General features: G+C 43.0%; 1 protein-coding gene across 1 annotated transcript in view; it reads right to left on the bottom strand.

Moving 5' to 3' along the window:
- LOC126210374 (double-strand break repair protein MRE11) overlaps positions 1–22,495 on the bottom strand; it is a 157,597-nt gene that overhangs the window by 71,386 nt on the left and 63,716 nt on the right. Inside the window, exon 8 of the mRNA XM_049939603.1 lies at positions 579–805. Within this exon, the coding sequence (XP_049795560.1) occupies positions 579–805 (227 nt within the window). The remainder of the gene's footprint in view (positions 1–578; positions 806–22,495) is intronic.

The following is a 22,495-nucleotide window of genomic DNA, read 5'->3' as shown; positions in this document are numbered from 1 at the left end:
CTAAGCCATCAGAAAATAACATCAAAAACTGGCAAAAAACGGAACACCAAAATCATCAAAAAAGCACCAAAGTTGGAGAAAGACCAAAAATCTGCTAAAATGACACTATTGTCAACAGAGAAACAACAACAAAATTCGTGAAGCAAAGGAACAACAACAAAAAAGTACTGAACATGGGGGGAGATAGATTAAGAAAAAATATATACCCATAGCAAACAACCACAATAACATGGAGATCGGCAAAGAATATACTTGCAGAAAACAACAAAACTAACACAGAAATCGGCAAAAAATTAAGGCCTTAACAAGCACAAAAGTAACCCCAAAACTGGTACAAAAGTAACGTCTAAATATTAACACCAAAATTGGCACATAGATCATCAAACAACAGAACAATAAACAACAGCAAAATTGGCCTTAAAATAAAATGATTTCCTCCTGTCCCTACTCATCTGGTGATGATGAAATAAATGTCAGGTATGTCAGTCAGCATCCTGAAACCAAGGATGTGTGACAATACTGCAGCAATAAAAAATGAAAATGGGACCAGAATGAAGTTGGGGCAAGAGCCTACTCACATCCTCTGCCTGCAGAAGGGCATCCATCGCATGGCGGTCCAGCTTGGCATCTGAAGTAGTATTCTTCTTGCCATCGGCACGCTCCTTCCGCAGCATTACCATGTCCTGCGGGTTCGCTACCTTCTCCTGGTACATCTGCCCAAATCGGATCTCGTTGAACATCTGCGTCTCATCTGCGTACTCTACTCTTAGGCGCACCAGAGGAATCAGGGGCTGCTTTGGGTCTCCTGAAAGTGCACAGTGTCATGTTACATGCAACTGTTAAGTTCAGAGTAAATATGTAGGGAAAAGTATCAAACTGTAAACACAACATTAGAGAATGCAAGAGTAAGGTTGGCTGGTTAGTTGGTTTGGGATATAAAGGGACCAAACTACAGGGTCGTCAGTCCCTTTTATCTGACACAAGCAAGGCTCAAGGAACAAAAATATCCAAAGTACATTTGAGAAAGTAACAAGGGAAAAGGAATGGGGAACCACACCTAAAAAGAAAACGAATGGAGCAAACAAAAAATGGGGAAAACATACACCATAAGGAAAAGTAGAAAGTATTAAAACCACTGGCTGATCACATTAATAAAAGACGATAAGCCAGCCACTTTGCAACACATTAAAATGTCCATCCCAAAAAGACAAGGCAAGATGAACACATGTAGGGAAAAGAAGACCACCAAGACAAACAAATGCAAAGAATGTACGACAGAGTTAAAATGGAGGGAGGGTGGCAGACTTGGAGAGAAGGCTATGCCCACCCTTAGATGGTATGATAAAAACCCCCCCTCACGAATAAAACTTAAAACTAAATCTGCTGTTGAGGCACTGTCACCCAACACCGAAGGTAGGGTGCTGGGGAGGTTAAAAGTCTGCCGCACAGTGGCTAAAAGTGGGCAGTCCAGTAAGATGTGGACGACAGTCACATGTGAGCCACAGTAACACTGAGGTGCGTCCTCGTGACGAAGGAGGTAGCCATGTGTTAGCTATGTATGGCCAATGCGGAGCCAGCAGAGAACCACAGAATCCTTGTGAGAGGCCCACATGGAGGACTTCCACAGATTCATAGTCTCCTTAATGGCACGCAGTTTGTCGTGCGTACTGAGATTATGCCATTCCGTCTCCCAAAGCTGAAAAACCTTGCGTCGTAATAACAATCGCAGGTCAGTTACAGGGATGCCGATCTCCAGAAGCAGTTTGCGTGTAGCCTGTTTGGCCAGCCGTCGGCAAGTTCATTTCCTGGGATTCTGATACGACATGGGGTCTACACAAACACCGTGGAACGACTGGATGGTTGCTACCAAAGGATGGCAAGGGTAGCACTGGTCGATAGCTTGTATGCTGCTCAATGAGTCAGTACAGAGAAGAAACGACTCGCCAGGGCACAAGTGGATGCGCTCAAGAGCACGAGAAATGGCTGCCAGCTCTGCAGTGAAAACACTACAGCCATCTGGCAAGGAGCACTGTTCAGTATGTCCTCCATGAATGTATGTGAAGCCAAAGTAACTTTCAGTCATCGAGCTGTCGGTGTAAACCACTTCATGGTCCCAGTACATCTCATGAATCAAGAGGACGGGACAGTGGAGAGCTGCAGGGTTAACTGAGTCCTTAGGACCAAGTGAAAGGTCCAAGCGAAGCTGCAGCCTAGGTGTACACCTTGGAGGTGTACATGGATGGACCTCGAGTATAGGTGATAAAGGCAAGGACTCCACTTCAGACAGAAGAGATCGGACACGAACTGCATTCTTAAGCACTGACCTGGGCCTCCGATGCGGGAGATGCAGCGCCATGGGTGGAAAAAGGAGACGGTAATTCAGATGCTCAGGATAACTACAAATGTGTACAATGTAACTTGCGAGCAGTTGTGTGCGCCTAACTTCCAATGGAGGGACTCCGGCCTCCACCAGGACATTGGTTACCGGACTAGTCCTAAAACCTCCAGTTGCCAGTCTACCGCCACAGTGGTGCACAGGGTCAAGTAAACGCAATGCTGAGGGTGCCACCGAACCATAAACCAGACTCCCACAGTCAAGGTGGGATTGAACAAGGGCTCTGTAGAGCTGCAGCAGCATAGAGTGATCTGCACCCCAGTTGGTGTTGCTCAGGCGGTGGAGGGCACTGAGGTGCTGCCAGCACTTCCACTTCAGCTGATGGAGGTGAGGAAGTCACTCTCAATTAGGAGTCAAAAACCAGTCCAAAGTATCGATGTGTCTCCACTACAGTGAGTGGATCATCATTAAGGTAAAGTTCTGGTTCCAGATGAATGGTACGACACCGACAGAAGTGTTCACGGCTGAAAAATGGAAGCCATGGGCTAGAGCCCATGATTGCACCTTGTGGATGGTTCCCTGTAGCTGCTGCTCAGCAACACCAGTACTGGAGGAGCAGTACGAAATGTAGAAGTTGTCTGCATACAGAGAAGGTGACACGGACGGGCCAACAATTGCTGTTAGACCGTTAATGGCCACTAAAAATAGAGACACTCTCAATACATTCTTCTGGATTTTGATGGAACTATGGGAGGCACCAACTTGGACACGGAAAGTATGGAGCGACAGGAAATATTGGATAAAAATCGGAAGCGAGCCCCGGAGACCCCACTCATATAATGTGGCAAGGATACAATGTCACCAGGTCACGTCGTAAGCTTTTCGTAAATCAAAAAAGACAACAACCAGGTGTTGGCATCTGGAAAAGGCTGTTCGGATGGCAGACTCGAGGGAAACTAGATTTTCAGTGGTAGAGCGACCCTGGCGGAAACCGCCCTGGCATGGAGCCAGTAGGCCACGTGACTCCAGGATACAACACAACCGCCGACTTACTGTATGTTCTAACAGCTTACAGAGAACATTGGTGAGGCTGATGGGCTGATAGATATCCACATCAAGTGAGTATTTTCCAGCTTTGAGCACTGGAATCATGGTGCTCTCTCGCCCCTGCGATGGAAAGACGCCATCGCACCAGACCCGATTGAAAATGACGAGGAGATGTCGCTTGTAGTCGGATGTGAGATGTTTGATCATCTGACTGTGGATCTGATCTGGCCCAGGAGCAGTGTCGGGGCAATGTGCAAGGATGTTGAGGAGCTACCACTCTGTAAATGGAACATTATACGGTTCATTGTGACATTCAGTGAACAAAAGGGCTTTCCTTTCCTTCTGCCGTCCGAGGGCGCGAAATGCTGTGGGATAGTTCTCAGACGTGGAGGCTCGAGCATAGTGCTCAGCAACTGCGTTTACGTCGATAGATAACATGCCATTGATGTTAATGCCAGTGACAACTGTCGGGGTCTAGTACCCAAAAACATGTATGTATGATCTTCGTCCAGATTTGGGAAGGTGACGTACAGCACCCAATGGTCGAGACGTACCTCTCCCAACATTCCTGTCTCCGTCTTTTTATAAGCTAGAGGAACAGGAGCACAAAACACCGCTTAAAAGCTATTAGGTGCGCTAGGGAAGGGTGCAGCTTATATCGCTGTAGAGCTTGCTGACGCTCTTTAATGGCCTCAGCGATTTCCGGCGACCACCAAGATACTGACTTTCGCTGGGGGCACCCTAAAGAAAAAGAAACCATGTTTTCTGCCACAGAGATGATTGTTACAGTGACCTGCTCAACTGCCACATAGATGGTACCATGTGGGGGAGATTCAATGGTGACAGCAAAGGTGCAAGCTTCCCTTTCTGCCTAGTTTAAATCCCATCTCCGTAGATGTTTGGGGGAATGGTGCTGGCGGAGTGGCAGGAAGATGGAAAAGTGGTCACTACCACACAAGTCATCATGGGCTCCGCAGTGAACAGGTGGGAAAAGTCCTGCACTTCAGACAGATAAATCAATGGCTGAGAAGTGCTATGAGCCACACTGAAATGTGTGGGGGGCCCAGTATTTAAGAGGCAGAGGTCGAGTTGAGACAGGAAAGTTTCAACATCTCTACCTCAGCCGGTAAGCACGGTGCCACTCCACAAGGGGTTATAGGTGTTAAAATCTCCCAAAAGTAGGAAAGGTTTAAGAAGTGGATGAATCAGGGCAGCCAATACGTTCAGAGGTACTGCACCATCTGGAGGAAGACATACGTTGCAGACAGTTATTTCCTGCATTGTCCTGATCCTGACAGCCACAGCTTCAAGAGGGGTTTGTAGGGGCACAGGTACACTGCATACTGAGTTCAGGACATAGACACAAACTCCACCCGACACACTATTATAGTTGCTACGGTTCTTGCAATATCCCCTATAGCCGTAGAGGGCAGGTTGCCTGGAGGGCAAGGTGAAGCAGAAAGCAGGTGTAAAGCTTAATAGTTGCCACAGCTCAGCCAGGTGGTGGAAAAGACCGTAGCAATTCCACTGAAAGATGATGTTATCTTGAGGTTGGGAAGGCATGAAGCACGCAAGGAGGCGGGTTACGCCTCAGGGTCACCTGGTGCCACTGATTGAGTATTTTTATCCATTCCTATTGTGGATGAGGCATCAGTGAGATCCCGGGAGGCATCAGTGAGATGCTACGATCTCCAACTAATCATCAGGTGCAGAATTGGTAGGGAGTGGTGGTGTTGGGGTCACAGGAAGGTCCTGTTTCTTAGCAGATTTCTGTGTTTGCTTGCCCTCTCACTACTCTTTAGGGGCTTGCTGGGAGGACTTCTCCGAAGTAGCTTCAGGCATGGAGGAAGACCGTGAAGCTCTTCGTCCAGCAGCTTTTGGCTCCTTTAGCCACTGGTGAGTGTCCGCTGTGGCATAAGTGGAGACCTTGGGAGAGAGGGTCCCAAGGGATGAGAGGAGCCGGAGGAGGCTGTTGCTTCTCCACCTGGAGGAGGGGGGGGGGGGGGAGGAGACCAATGTCCCCTGTGTTTGGGGGAGGGGCCTTGCTTCAGAAGTAGGTACTTTGGGAGCAATGGAATGAGATTTTCCCCCTACCACCAAGGGGGCAGATGTATTCTGGAGCCCCAGAGGGCCCACTGTTCGTGGCACAGAGCGTGGTACAACTCGTACTTGTGACGACGATGGTGATGTAGCTGCAGCGTATGTGGCAATCAACCGAACGGGTTGTAATCATTCAAATTTACGTTTAGCCTCTTGGTAAGTCTACCAGTCTGAGGTCTTGTACTCCACGATTTTCTGCTCCTTTTGGAGTACTGGGCAGTCTGGCGAGCAGGGGGATTGCTGCTCTCCACAGTTGATACAAATGGGAGGAGGTGCACATGGAGTATCTGGATACAGTGGATGTCCACAGTCTCGACATGTGGCACTGGAAGTGCAGCAGGGAATCATGTGCTCCAATTTCGAGGACTTAAAGCATCACATGGGGGGAGGGACATATGATTTAACATCACAGCGGTAAACCATCACCTTGAACTTTTCAGGTAACTAATCACCCTCAAAGGCCAAGATGAAGGCACAGGTAGCAACACTGTTGTCTTTGGGTCCCTTTAAATGCACCATTCTAGCTAGATTGGTGCGGAGCTCATCGTCGGACTGCAAGAGGATATCGCAATGGAAAATAATCTCCCTGTACCATGTTGAGGCTTTTATGGGGAGTGCCGGTCACAAGTGAGTAAAGCCCAGGATTGGGCTGGGGATGCTGTCTGAATCAAGACTACACTGCTTCTCATCTTGGACAACACTGTCACTTCCCCAAACTTATCCTCAAGATTTCGACAAAAAATTGAAGCTTTGTAGGTAGAAAGGAGTCCCCGACCATTCTGCTACAGACTAAATACTGAGGTGAATATGGCTCTCTCCTTTCTGTAGTCCTACCTTCCTCCCATGGTGTAACGAGGGAGGGAACTATTTAGGGTCATATCTGTCAGCATTGTTCTCAATCTTGCCCTTCTTAGAGACTGCTGGCACTGTACGGTCACCAGCAAGACATGATTTAGTCTGCTTCATTGTGGGTCATCTGCCCTGCCACCAATCAGGAGCTCTCCCCACACGCGCTACCCAGCCACAGCAAAGGCCACCTGGCACGATGGCCATTGCCAGAACTCCTGATGCCCCAGGAAAACGGACATCTACTCCGTGGCATACGTGGGGAGTTTACAGCTCAGGCATCAGCAGTGCGATCCCTGTGTTGTCAGGGAGCTACCACCAAATAGGTACATGATAGCCCCACCACAAAGGACTGGCTACCGTGCTGGATACTGGGTGCAGAGAAATCCCATACTGTCATGGGGGCGAAAGAGGACAGCATTCAACGGAGGAAGATAACACACCCCAGAAAGTGTTCTCACCCAAATAGTTGAATTGCAGGTGGAGATGCAAAGCCACGACAAGAGGTTCAAGAGATGGAATCTAGGGGCACTATGGATAACTCGTGCACCACATAAGGCGTCCTTCCCCATATGGCTCACACCTCTGTAGAATTTGGAAAGTGGCAGGTCAAACCATAAAATGGGACCTAAACGTATAGGGCCAAAAAGTGAGTGACTCCTTGGGCCTATTCTAACCCCTGACCTGCAGGGGGGGGGGGGGGGGGCGACAAGAGTAAGAGGTAATTGAGTGGACATGTGACAGAATGTGCCTCAGCCAGCCAATGAATAGCTATAATTAATGTGTACAAAAGAAAATAATAGCAACAAGCTTCCTACTTTGTCAGAGTGTAGTATATACAGGATAATATTAACACTTTGCCGTCCGCAAATCTTGTACAAATTTATTCGATTGGTGCCGGCAGTGCTAATTCGGATTACTTGGCTTCTCGCCGGCCGTTCTTGACATTATCGGGAACTTATAAATTGTTACGTTTTACTAATCTCATCGTAAGTTCTCAACCCTATTCCACTACTTTCACGAAATTTCAAAGACATACACAAAATTTGTTTGTTTCATATATTTGTTTATTTTCATTGTCTTTGGTACTTGGTATTTCTCTTTCATATGCTATGCAGCAAAACAGCCTCCAAGATGCAACACCTCCACAAGACTTGCACATTAAGTTTTTTGTTCCTTTCTTTTGTTTTTGGAACATACATGGCAGTTTCTTCGTTTCCATTTGTTCGTTTCATAAATACGTATGCCTATTAGTTGGTGTTGCTTTATGTGACTGGAAAGTTTGTTAATCGGATCATGATGAGACATACGTGATGTAGTGGCGACCTCCAAGTTTTGGTCCACACATTCATCGTAAATAACTGCATCGTCTCTTTCGTCTGCCATGATGAAAGGGCACAAGTACTCACAAAAACAAAAGACTTGATGACGTTTGTAACTTACTCTTACCTAAACAAAACTCCAACAGAATGCAAAAGATACTGAAGTGCTGTTGCCGGCCACTGAGCGATACTATGCACACCACACCACTGTGGTGTCGCCGGCCATTGACCGTTATTTCGCACATGAAATCACTGTGGTGTCGCCGAACGGCAGACTGTTAATCACAGGGTAACCACAGGGAAATTCAGAATGGTTTAGTAAACAAGCAAATTTCCATAACATATGGTGGCTTTATAATGTACATCATGAGCAAAAAAGATTTTTTTATTTAATGTGGTAAATGTTTTACATTATTGTTTAAAAAGGAGAGGGCTGAATGTTTTATGACTATTGTAACGAGTTTTCAATAACTATTATTTTATGAATGAGCCACAAGCATTTGTTCATTAGAAAAAATGTGTTTTATAGCAATAAAGATGAACAGGTGGTCATAGCTCTTAAGGTATGCATTTTAGGGCCCATATTCACTAGACTCTTTTGCTTTGAATGATCATTCCTGTCACATCCCTAAACATTGACCATTCCTCCTGAGACAGCCCGTATACATATTTTTCACATACATTTACCAAATTTCACACATATTTTACCAATATCTCTAGCAAACTTCGCCCTGCCGTACCATCTGAATTCTGAGAAAACTTTTAATTCTGTCAGAATCATTTCAAGAAAAATGAACTGCTATTGCCAACTGTCCGATTTTCCTGTCTTATGGCATGTGACTACACAATCTTAAATACGTCTGCGGTACTGAACCGTGTCACATGAGCTTTCACAACAAAACATGCTGGCAAAATTATTATCTAACTGCAGTGGCCATTCTCACGATGTGGTTGATGCAGTTAACAATGCAGATGCAAGACAGATTGCACATGATACTTCCACGTTTTTCCAAGTCAACTAATTACAGGAAAGAAATACCAATAGGCTGCTTTTCGAAAATTTCTACAAGTCACTCCCTCTCAGTGTCACCTCCACCTCTGGTGGCAGAATGATAGCTTACTCCCACAGTATTTTCATACACACACTGAGTCTTTTATGTACCAAATTTGGCTGCATTTGCTCCAGGTGTTCTGAGTTATGCTTTTATGTCACACCTTTTGACCCCAAACTGTCAGCCACAGGGGCGCTAAGGGTGTTCACAGTCACAAGAAATTATTTTCAGGTAGCAAGTAAGACATGCCAAGTCTTTTAGAAATTCCTTCAGGTATTACAGAAAGGTGCTGATACGTCACTGTCTTTGCATCCCTCCTGAATCCCCAACTCTAGGGGTGAAATGTCACTGTGACTCTCATCAGTAAGTCTAGCAAACACAAAATTTACTTATTTGACACTAATATCAGTTGTTACCAAATACTTTGACAAGTTATATCTTCTCATCTCCAACCCCACTCCAAAGAGTGGTTGGGTATATTATCCCTACAGTTTTTTTATACAAATAATGGTTCATGTTATATATACATAACTGGACTGAAATTGCTCTAGACGCTCCGAAGTCAAGTTTACATCAGCACGCTCCGAAGTCAAGTTTACATCAGCCACCTTTCACCCCACCCCAATGGTGGTAGTCAGTTCTTCCCTCGCCTTCACCCTCTCACAGAAACCTTCGCAGGTGTGCACAAAACAACTCGTCAAAGTTTCATACCACAGGGTGAACAGTATAGCAACACATAGGAGACAAACAGACAAACAAATATATTTCTGAGAAGGTTCACAAGCTAAGTTTTACAGTCAGATGACGAGATCATTGTCTTTCGAAGCGCATTGTTGAGTTGTCTATAGCACAGAAATACGGTTCAATGCTACCAATTACTACCCTAAAAGTTTAACAACCATTACCTCACATGTGTTATGGGTAATATTAAAACAAATATTAATTTTTATATGTGAGGTAAGTAAACGTTTTATTTCACTACCGATTCTTGTTCAGAGATTCAATACATAGTGATAAATGTGGTTATAAAAATACAATCTGAGACTAAATGGCAATAGTTATGGGAAGCATGTTAGCTACGAGAGATGTCAGGGCACAGACAGTGAGCAAATAATGCAATAGTAGCACGCATTTGATACGAGCAGAAATACAGGATTGGCATAAAAGATGAAACAAGGCTAGTTGGATACACTGCAGCTTACTATTTTGTACGCAGGTATGATGAGTTGAATGTGTCCACTTCATGTGATGGAACCAACAGGCAACAAGAGTAGCACAGACATTTACACAACCTGTAACATCCCATAAGTACTGTAATAGGATACAAACCAGTGAATCACCATGTTAATATAATTATTACATGTTACTGAAGCGAAGTGTAAGATGTATAATATGACCCTCCACATGGTCCAACTCAGGACCAGGTTTTTGTATTAAAAATAGTTGATATTGAAAAAAATGCAGTTTAAAATCACAAACAGACGTAATGGCTAGACAGTGCTTCTGTTCAGGAGACGAAATTCCAGCATTTCCAACAGACATGAGTGAAAAACCGATTTCTAGCTTTCAGGACTAACAAACCTTTCCTCAGTGAGAACAGAGGGATAGATTGATGAAGGTTAGATCACTCGGATCCAGGCTGAGAGTGAAACATTTTCTGAGGATGAGGGGATTCAAATGGCAATAACACTACAGTTCACTTACATCTTAGCCAAAAGACCAAGCAGTAATGAAACTAATCATTATAAAATCTAGGAGCAGTTTATAACTTTTAAAAGTCTCAAAAAGGAGTATGGGATTTTGTTGTAATAAATAATTTCTGGGTAGTACTTATCTTCATTAGACAAAAGGTGTAGTACTGCTGATGAACATAGATAAAAGTGAGAATTTTCCTAGCTTTCAGAACCACTACTTATTTCTTCGGTGAGGAAAGAAGGATGTTGGGAAAGTTAAAATGGAAGGGTAGGGCTCTCGTCTCTTGGTTGAGAGAGATCTACATAAAGTGAGAATGATAGCAGAAAAAGATGTAGACGGAGGCGACAGAGAGAGACGGTCTGAGATTACACACTTGTAAGCACTGTACCAGCTTCAGTCCAGAGATGATCTACATCTACATATATATCTACACAGATACTCTGCAAATCACACTTAAGTGCCTGACAAATGGTTCATTGAACCACCTTCACAATAATTCTCTATTATTTCAATCTCATGCAGAAAAAAACGAACACCTACATCTTTCCATGTGAACTCTGATTTCCCTTATTTTATTATGATGATCATTTCTTCCTATACAGGTTGGTGCCAACAAAATGTTTTCACGTTTGGAGGAGAACGCTGGCGAATGAAATTTTGTAAGAAGATTCTGCAGCAGTGAAAAACTGCCTTTGTTTTAATGCTCTCCACACCAAATCTTACATTGTGTCAGTGACACACTCTCCTGTTTCTCAATCATACAAAATGTGCTGCTCTTCTTTGAACTCCTATCTGGTGAGGATCCCACACTGCGCAGCAGCACTCCAAAAGAGGACGGACGAGCAGAGTGCAGGCAGTCCCTTCAGTAGATCCGTAGCATCTTCGCAGTATTCTCCCAATAAAATGCAGTCTTTGGTTCACTTTCTCCACAACATTTTTTATGTATTCTTTGCAATTCAAGTTGCTTGTAATCGTAATTCCTAGGTATTTGGTAGAATTTATGGCCCTTAGATTTGAATGATTTTTCACGTAACCGAAGTTTAATGGATTCCTTGTACCACTGATGTAGATGACCTCACACTTTTCATTATTTAAGGTCAATTGTCAATTTCAGCACCCTACAGATATTTTTTCTAAATCTGTTTTGCAATATGTTTCGATCATCCGATGACTTCACTAGATGATGAATGACAGCATCACCTGCAAACAACCTAAGGCAGCAGCTCAGATTGTCTCCCAAATAGTGTTTATAGATAAGGAACAACAGAGGGCCTACAACACTACCTTGGGGAATACCAGAAACCACTTCCATTTTACTTAATGACATTCCAACAATTACTAGGAACTTTGACCTCTCTGTCACAAAACCACGAATCCAGTCACACAACAGCATGCAATTTCACTACAGGCCACTTGTGAGGTACAGTGTCAAAAGCCTTCTAGAAATACACAACAAATTTGAAATCTCTTGTCAATAGCACTCAACACTTCACGGGAGTAAAGAACTAGTTGTGTTTCACAAGAACGATGTTTTCTAAATCTGTGTTGACTTTGTGTCAATAGACCATTTTCTTCGAGGCAGTTCATAATGTTTGAACACAATATATGTTCCAAAATCCTGCTGTATATTGATGTTAATGATATGGGCCTGCAATTTAGTGGATTACTCCTACTATCTTTCTTGAATATTGGTGTGACGTGCAGCTTTCCAGTCTTTGGGTACGGATATTTGCCGAGCGAATGGCCAGGTGTACCAATACGAAATGAGCGTTAAGATACAAATGTATCGATAGGGAACATTTGTTGTGAACAAGCCTTAATTCATTCTATTCTTCTTCTCCTCCTCCTCCTTTTTTTTTTTTTTTTTTTTTTTTTTTTTTTTTTTTTTTTTTGGTATGACATCTGTCAAAGATATTTAGTATACATAAAGTAATGGAACAAACAACATCACGTTTTCATCGTGTTAATAATGTCGAATTTTGTACCAGAAAGTGATGATTTGTGGAAAGCATTAATTTTTTGTTTTCATTTGAAAAAAAGTGCTGCAGAGTCACATTGAATGCTTGTCGAGGCATATGGTGATCATGCTCTATCAGAAGAAACATGTAAAAGATGGTTTCAATGGTTCAGAAATAATGATTTTGATGTAAGAAATGAAGAACGTGGAAGACCACCAAAAAAGTTTGAAGAGGCTGAATTGCAAGCCAACATTGGATGAAGATGATACTTTGAATCAGAAGCAAATGGCAGCAATGCCAAATGTTGCACAACAAACAATTTCTGACCGTTTGAAAGCTATGGGAAAGATCCAAAAGTGTGGAAAATGGGTGCCACATGAATTGAATGAAAGACAGATGGAAAACCGAAAAACCATTTGTCAAATTTTGCTTCAAAGACACAACAGAAAATCAATTTGCATCAAATTGTTACTGGCGATGAAAAATGGATTTATTTTAAGAATCCTAAACAGGAAATATCATGGGTTAATCCGGGACAACCATCAACATCGACTGCAAAACCAGATCGATTTGGCAAGAATGGTGGGATCAGAAAGGTGTGGTGTATCATGAGCTTCTACAACCCGGTGAAACTGTGAATACTAATCGCTACAGACAGCAAATGATCAATTTGAACTATGCATTGATCGAAAAAAGACCAGAATGGGCCAGAAGACATGGCAAAGTAATTTTTTTTTTTTTTTTTTTTTTTTTTTTTTTTTACATACAATGCACTTGCACACAAAGCAAAACTGGTTCAGGATACAATCAAAACACTTGACTGGGAGCTGCTACCCCACCCACCGTTTCACCAGACTTGGCCCCTTCCGACTAACATTTGTTTTCATCAATGGGACACGTATTGGTTGAGGAACACTTCGATTCCTACGAAGAAGTCGAAAATTGGGTGTCTGATTGGTTTGCTTCGAAAGACGAAAATTTCTATTGGCATGGTGTCCACAAATTGCCAGAAATGTGGTCAGTACTTTGAATAAAATGTTTTTACTTTTCAATTCAAAATTAGTGTTTAAAAAAAAAAAAAAAGGGAAAAGGAAAAGAGAGAGAGAGAATAAAAAAAAAAAAAAACCTCATTTCATACCGGTACACCTGGTATACCTGACGTAAGTACGGAGCTATTGCATCAGCATACTCTTGAAGGAACCTAATTGGTATACAATCTGGACCAGTAGACTTGGTTTTGTTAAACGATTTAAATTGTTTCAGTACTTCGAGAATATCTACTTCTACGTTCCCCTCATGTTGACAGCTATTCTCGATTCGAATTCTGGAATATTTGCTTTGTCTTCTTTGGTGAAGGAATTTCAGAAGGCTGTGTTTAGTAACTCTGTCATGGTAGCACTGTCATCGACAGTATTTCCATTGGAATAGCACAGAGAAGGCATTGACTGTGTCTTGCTGCTAGCATACTTCACATACAAATAGAATCTCTTTGCATTTTCCGCCATGTTTCGAGACAAAGTTTCATTGTGGAAACTATTATAAGCATCTCGCAAGGAAGTCCACACTAAATTTTGAGGTTCTGTAAAAGATCACCAATCTTGGATATTTTGCGTTCATTTATATTTGCCATGCTTTCTTTGTTGTTTCTGCAATAGTGTTCTGACCAGTTTCATGTACCAAAGGGGATCAGATATGACATTTGTTAATTTTTTTGGTATAAATCTCTCAGTTGCTGTCACTACTATTTCCTTGAATACAAGCCACATCTGGTATACATTACTGGCACATTGTTAATTTGGAAGGAATGGAGAGTCTTTCTCAGGAAGGTGTGTCAAATGAGTTTTTATCTGCTTTTTTGAATGGGTATATTTTTTGTTTGTTTTTGTAAGATTTGGAAGCTACTATATTCAGTCTCACAACAACAACCCTGCGTTCGCTAATCCCTGTATCGGTTTAAATGCTCATTATTATCTCAGGATTATTTGTTAACTGCTCGAAATAGTTTTCAGAGAATGTGTTTAGCAAAATTTCGGACAATGTTTTATGTGTACCTCCAGATTTAAACATGCATTTTTGCAAACATATTGAGTGTAAATTACGTCACCACCAACTATAATTGTATGAGTCGGGTATGTGTTTGAAATTAGACTCAAATTTTCTTTTAACCTTTCAGCAAGTGCATTATTTGAATTGGGATATCAGTTAAAGGATCCAGTTATTATTTTTATTTCATCCCAGTTGCCCAGAATGTCCTGTATCTATCATACTAACCCACAGGAACTATCTACTTCAATCTCACTACAAGATAAACAACAGCAACAAATATGCGACTGCCAACTGTGTTTAGCCCATCCTTTCTGAACACCATTACATCCTTCGCAAAAATTTCAGCTGAACTTATCTCTGGTTTCTGCCAACTTCCAGTGGTTATAATGATTTATGCATCAGTGTTTTCTATTAGCTCTTGGAGCTCTGGCACTTTCTCAACATCAGCTGTGACAACTTACTACTGTGATACTGATGGTCCCTGGATCTATGTTCTTCCTGTTTTCAACCTGCACCCTTCGAGATTGAAGTCCTTTTTGTGTTTTCCTGAGACCCTCTAACCTAAAAAGCCACCCAGCCCACCCCATACAGCCCTTGCTATCCATGTAGTCCTCTCCTGCACGTAATGGACTCCTGAGATATTTAGCGGAACCCAAAACCCAATCACCCTATGGCACAAGTCGAGGAATCTGCAGCCTACACGGTCACAGAACCGTCTGAGCCTCTAATTCAGACCCTCCTATTGGTTCTGTACCAGAGGTCCGCAATCGATCCTGTCGACTATGCTGCAAATGGTGAGCTCTGCTTCCATCTCACAAGCAACACTGACAGCCTTTACCTCTTCTGATAGTCGCTTGAAATCAGAGAGAATCTCTTCCAATACAAAGCGACACACATCATCGGTACCGACACGAGCCACAACCTGCAGCTGACTGCACCCTCATTCTGCATGGCATCCGGAAGGACCCGTTCCACGTCTGCAATGACTCCATACAGTACGCACTTTGAGTGCACATTGGCTTTCTTTCCCTCCTTGGCAGCCATGTCCCTAAGGGACTCTATAATGCACCTAACATTGTAGCTCTCAACTACCAATGATACCACCTTCTGTGAAACCCGGATCTTGCAGGCTGAGAGGCTTCCTCTGAAACAGGACAAGCGACTGCATCTGCCTGACAGGTGGACAGATAGAGAAATGAAGATGGAGTAACGGAAAGAGAGAAGACTTACAAAAGAAAAACAAACATATCTTATACACACAAATAATCCACAGATATTTTTTCCCAAATCTAGGGACAAAAAAATGGGGTGTGCAGATCTTGACATACCATAGTGTTGTTGCAACCTCAGTCTATGACACATCAGTAGCACGTTAAAAGTGAAGTATTGACCACATGTTAACTTGCTAAGTGTGGCTACAAGTTCTCATTATCACTCATGTACAGCTAAAGAAAAACTTAAAATTCTAGAAATGGGAAGAAAGTATGATGTGAGAAAGGGCCACGTTCGCGATTGACGAATAAACAAAATGCAGCCTCGAGAAACCGCCAGGCATTTTGTGGCCAGAAAGCAAAGTGTACGAACCTCAGAAAAAGTACCTTCAATAATGTAGATGAGAAGTGACCTTACGGATGTGTGGTGACTAGTGAATTGTGCCAACTTGAAACACTGGCCTTAGCTGAAGAACCAAGCATCAAAGGTAGCAGGGACTGGCGGCTATCAAGATTTTTCAGTCAAAGTGTATTGGGCTTCCAGAGGAAAATTACCATCATTCAACTGCTTCCAGGTGATTACAAGGAAAAGTAATGAATTTTCATCACTACACTATAAATTTGCACCCTGAACATTCCTGAATGTTACTGCAAACTGGTGATGCAGATCAAAGAGCCGACCATTTTGAGAGGCTGCTCGGACCAACACCATGAACAGGAAAGGGGAGTCCAGTGTCTTGGTGCAAACTGGCAGCAATGAGAAGCAAAGGTGTACAGTGATGTTGGTGTGTAACTTGGGATGGACGAAAGCTATCACCTTATGTGATATTTAAAAGGTAAACTGCTCCAGAAATCTCAGTGAAAGGCATAATGGTGAGAGCAAATCCAGAAGGGTGTATGTGCAGTATCCTTGTGGTTGACTGGGTGACAGACGTTTGACAAAGTTGCTATGGTGTTCACCAAATTTATGTAAGACATTGTGGTCTTTGATAGCTTCTGTGGATGTACAACAGAGGAAATGCGAGACAAGTTACAAAAAGAAAAAACCTGTCTTTGTCATTATCCCTGGAAGCCTGACATCTGTCCTGCAACCACTACATGTGTGTCTAAAAAGGCCATTCAAAGCTACACTTAAACAGCAATACACACAATGGACTGCTGGAGAAAACAGCACATTTGTGCCGAGTGGGTGGGGGTGGGGGATGGGGTGGGGGGGGGGGGGACAACAAGCGACTGGATTTGTTCCAGATTTGCGAGTAGGTGAAATGTACACAGGACTCCATTCTGCTACATTGGTGCAACAATCCTTCAAAAAAATGTGGTATCACAAATTCACTGAACAGAACTGAAGATGACTCACTAGGCGAAGTTGGTGATGATGAAACGATTCTTCCACTAGTGATGATGATAGAATCATTACCTTAGAATAATTGTTTTCTAAGCAAAACACAGATTAAAGCCGATGTTTCTTTTCTTTTTTTCCCTACCTTAAAATTAGGGTGCATAGATTATTCAACAGTGCAGATTATATGTGTATGGGCGGACTATTGTCGTGACTCGAGCATCGAGCAGACCTTCACAACTAGCCGAGGAATATGTTGACCAGCCACTGACATAATTCTGCACTGGGCGGTGCAATAGTGCCCGCCCAACGACCCACCATGTGGCGTTCTGCCGTCACCGGTCGACAGTGTCTCAACATGGCACAGCATGACGAGGCATTCCCACATCCGAGTGAGTGGCAGGAACCTACCACATGTTGTAAGACATCTAGTCACAGTAACGATAAATGCTTCGGTCTCATCGAACAGCCTTGTGAAACGGCATCGTTGACAAGAAAGTCATCGACCTACGAGCGATCAGCCTCCAGGTTTTGATCTCGATCCACTGAAATGCTGCCACCAGAGACAGTCTCTGAGGGGCCAGGTTCAATGTGGGCCCTATGCCAAAGAGAGCCAGCCAGCACTACTCAATCACCGTGTGGCTTGGCCTGCTTCACTGAGCTGACAGAGTGACCAGCAGCAGCAAGGCCACTGCCCGCCGTCAGCCTCTGTCTTCTCGACATATTGCCAGGGAGGACAATCGCGATATATTAGCTGAGGCCACCACCAGACTGCTACTGGCAAAGTATTGTACAGAGGCATTGAATAATAAAGTATTTCCCAGTCGAGTATGCATTCTTCACTCTGCGCTCTCTGTGGTACTGAAGAACACATACTAGTTTCCTGCATACACGATTTTGCGAACAGAAGCCGCCGGTCTGTAACAGTAAAATATAAACACCATTCAGGGATTAGTCCTTAGGCCTGTTCTATGTACTGTAAGTTCCTTCGCATGATTTGTGCTTCTTCAGAAGATATAGGAGTGAGGAAAGATGCAGTTTGTGGAGAGAGAATTCATATATTATTTTATGCTACATCTAATATCAAACAGTGAAAGTAATACATTACTGTTTGCTGTAGTTGCAACATCAGTTGTTGACAGTAATTTGAGTGTTGAAATATATACAGACACACAGTTTTCCAATTCAGGCAGTCAGCAATACAATGACTATTCCAAAGATGATGAGCCCTGACTGATATGGGAGCTTGCAAATGTTATGAAATGGCAAAAACACAAAATGGGCTCTGTGCCTCAATGTTCAAACTTAATTAGATCCACTGCTGGAGCTCCAGAGAGAGGACACTTGTATGTCACCGGTAGCAGTGTAAGCAGTCACGGCAGTGCCATCTTAACGCGCGGGTGCCCGTAGGGAACATGGCAGCACGACTGTCTGTGCACGTATTTTAAAGAGCGGCCGACTGATGTCAGCCGATACTGCACTGAGAGGGCCGAACGTTGTGTGACGACAAAACAAAACAATCTCGGCCTCACACCAGCCGGTCAGACGACACGGTCATGCTACTGCAGACAGCTGTTTCGGAGGATTGCTCTAGTTGGCACACCTGTGGAACTGTGCGCACAATCCTGCATAAGGACCTGAAAATGCAACAAGTGTCATTCAGTTGAGTGGCACAAATGCTGACACATGCCCTCAAGGTTGTGTGCTTGCCAATTTCGTGATGAATGTACAAATGAGATTTTGTTTTGAACAATAGTGACAATGGATGAGACACAGCTGCCACTTTTCAATATTGAAAATGTGGTGTCACCGCCAGACACCACACTTGCTAGGTGGTAGCTTAAAGCGGCCGCGGTCCATTAGTACATGTCGGACCCGCGTGTCGACACTGTCAGTGATCAGACCGAGCGCCACCACACGGCAGGTCTCGAGAGACTTACTAGTACTCGCCCCAGTTGTACGACGACTTTGCTAGCGACTACACTGACGAAGCCTTTCTCTCATTTGCCGAGAGACAGTTAGAATAGCCTTCAGCTAAGTCCATAGCTACGACCTAGCAAGGCGCCATTAACCATTTCAAGATAGAGTCTCACTTGTATCATCAAGAATGCTGTATACAAATGATGGATTAAAGTTAAGTATTTCCGCAGCTACGTACTTTTCTTTATAGCATTCATTACGAATCCTGTTTCAGACCTAAACAAGCCTGCGTCAGTAACGCGTGCCTTTCGGCTACTTCAGAGTGGCGTGGTTGTCTTACTACGCCACTACAGAAACAATGTGCCAGTCAGCTTAGGGGAAGCACAGTGGTTACTTTTTTATGTTTCGGGTGAGAGCCAATGCTAGAAAAATGACTATGTGGTCATATTCTGTGACAGTGATGGTATAATTCTTCTTCACTGCTTTCCAAAGAGCACTACAGTAAGAGGTGTGAGCTACTAGTTTGTTTTGTGGACAAGTTTCTTCCAGCTTCTAGTGATTTTTGGTTTTTCCGAGTTGTGAGAGACATTCCAACATAATCTAGAAAATATAGTAACACATCCGGATTGTAAGGTGGGTGTTCGAGAGACTGCCAGTGCAGCTCGGCGAGTTTTCACAGTTAGAGCTACTGTATGCAACTGTGCAAGAAAAGCAAGTCGCAACTCGGTTGCCAACATCATTTGCTGCGATAAGCAGTCACGCCATCAACCGGCAGTTTGCTGTAGTACGTTACATTCATCATTCTTCACCTATACAGGTGGTACACAAGTAAAATTAGTTGGATACATAAAGAATGACTTTAACACTTATTTAATTACTACTACATACCCTCACTTGTAATGGCTTAGGCAGAAAGTACGGCAGTGTGAAATCTCCAACACCTTATCACACTACAGAATGCATGGTGGTGACAACTGGAAAATCGCAGATGTAATAGAGGCACAATTGGAAAATGTACAACCCAACAACGGAGTGCGTCTTCCGTTCTAGGCTTAGTCAAATATACATCAGTACCCTGTTGCTTTGATTTGCATAGTGACAAGAGCAACACAGCACTCTCGCAAATCGCTTTTGAGAAAACCGAGTTGCCTTCCACTAGCCGCGCAAGATTCGAATGTTGTGTTCAGTGACAAGCTTGCCAGATGCCATTTATAGCTGTGGTTTTTATTTTATTGTGACCATTTCAAAACTTCTGCACCTAGCAGGGAGGGGGGGGGGGAAGGGGGGGGGGGCATTGCACACCAAACACTAATGGTTATTGCTTAATTGTAGTGATACTGAAATGGCACACCTTTGTTCAGTCATGCGTACAGCCATTCCTTCTCCATTCACCCGCAAGTGATTTCCAAGTGTGCGGCACTGCTTGTGTCACTATGCGTATCAAATGAACAAAGTTCCGACTGAGTCAAATGTGGAAGACACACTCCATGGTTGGACATTCTCCTACAGTGTCACTGTTACGAACGTGATTCAAATAGAAATCTTAAAAGTCTATAACATTTTTAGTTGTAATAATGAACAAACGACTTACATATCATTTTCTGACACAGTCTCCCTGACCCTGAATGCATATATTGTAATTTCCTGAGAAGTCTCAACTGTCTTACGGGCTGTATGTGGTTGGGTGCTGTCAAGCTGTAGCAATGCTCCTAAAGTCAGAAGTCCTCACTGTTAACTCCTCACTGCAAGGTGAAGTTGTTATCATCACTCCCCTCTCCATGTAATGATTCAAAATTTCCCTCTTGCATCCCAGAAGAGAATGAGGATGGCTTTTCCAGCAGACATTTAAGTGCAATTATTTTTTTCCTTTCTGGGGTGATGAACTGTGGCGTCATTCCTTACTTGACCTTTTCATTACTGGGTGGTCAGAGTGAACCCAAGTCTCAGAACCTGTAACAATTTTTCCCAGAAACACATCACTTTTGATATGGAACAATGCAAAAGTTCTCACAGGCATCGACATGACAGTCTTTCAATCCGGCAGTTAACTGACATGGCACCCATCTTGCAGACACCTTATTGAAGTGCAGTACAATGTGAACAATATTCTGCACCGAATCAATCACTCCGTTCTCCTTTACGAGCTCCTCCACTGACAATGTTCTCGTTTGTCACTATGTGGTGAGCCTGCCCTGGTCTTGGCGCATCCACAGAAGTTACATTGGTTTTAAACTTCCTACATCACTCGTACACTTGCTGCAATGATACACACAAATCACCATACTTCAATGTCATTCCGTGATGAATTTCGATTGGTCTGACACTTCACTACACAAGAAACGTGTCAGAGATTGCTGCTCAATCGCGGTGCGTGTTGACAATGGGGTGGCCATCTTGTTGTGGATGCTTCTGCCTTCTCCTGTGTTGTAGCATCACTGCCACCTGTTGGTCACTTTCTGAACCTCAAGGAACGCTACTGCCCCCACCCACTCAATCACACCAATTTTCGAAAGTTTATGGGACTTTTAACAATTTCATCTTAATCACCTTCATATAGCAGTGATTTCCCAGTGGTCAAAACACACTCCTACCGCTGCATTCTGTGGTGTGACAAGAGCGAAAGTGAGTCAAATGAACAAAGTCCTGATTTACATTTGACTGAGCCTAACACAAAAGACACATTCCACGGTTGCAGATTCTCAAATTTTCCAGCAATCAAAACAGACTCTTATAGGCGAGTTTCATAGCGTGACAAGATAATGGAACTTTCACACTGTTGTACTCTGTGCTTAAGTAATTACAGACGAGGAAAAGACGCAGTAGTAATTTAATAAATGTTAAAGTGATTCTTTATGTATCCAAATGTCTTTTCTGTTCCATGTCAACAGTGACACAACATGCTGAAGGAAGAATCTGCGTTTGTAGGTTCCACAGACACTGAGATGAGTAATACCACAGCTTATGCAGCACCAAACGATTACAAGTAGATCCTGCTATTTACTGTTGCCAGTCTATAGATCCATTGTAACAGAGTAATTCAGTGTGGTAATAAAGTAAACAAATATGTTTATGTACCTCCAATTCTCACTTATGTTCGAGCTTTTGTTGAGTTTTTACGCACCGTTCTTATGAGCTACAGCATGTGTATCTGTGTTCGTGAGGACAGTAAATCGTATTGTTCTGAGAGGGTTTGTTTTCTACCCAATGTTGATATTCCCATCAATCAACGAATATAATTTTAAACATTACATGACAATGCTTTTGACGTATTACTTTCTAACATGAATTATTAGATGAAAACAAAATAGAGTTAAAAATCTAGGAAGCACTTAAAGAAGTACAATAAGTATCTCCAAAAAATAAGCATAGAATAGACATTGTCATTTAGAGAAGACCAAATTAAAAAGAAACTGCTTTCTTCTTATGCCAATAAATGAACATACAACCAAGTCATTATAATGAATGCAGCGTACGAAGTGGTGGAAACTATTGTGCCGAATGCGGTAATAAATGATAAAACCAGATTTTCAGTTCGCAGTGAGCTGCGCCGAATCGTAGTGTTGACATCGTGCGAAGCTTGTACGACTTCAGAGAGGTAATGCTGAGAAATACAAAAGTTTC

The sequence above is a fragment of the Schistocerca nitens genome, chromosome 10 (assembly GCF_023898315.1).
Source record: "Schistocerca nitens isolate TAMUIC-IGC-003100 chromosome 10, iqSchNite1.1, whole genome shotgun sequence".
Taxonomy (NCBI): Eukaryota; Metazoa; Arthropoda; class Insecta; order Orthoptera; family Acrididae; genus Schistocerca; species Schistocerca nitens.
This window is presented reverse-complemented; position numbering and strand designations above follow the sequence as displayed.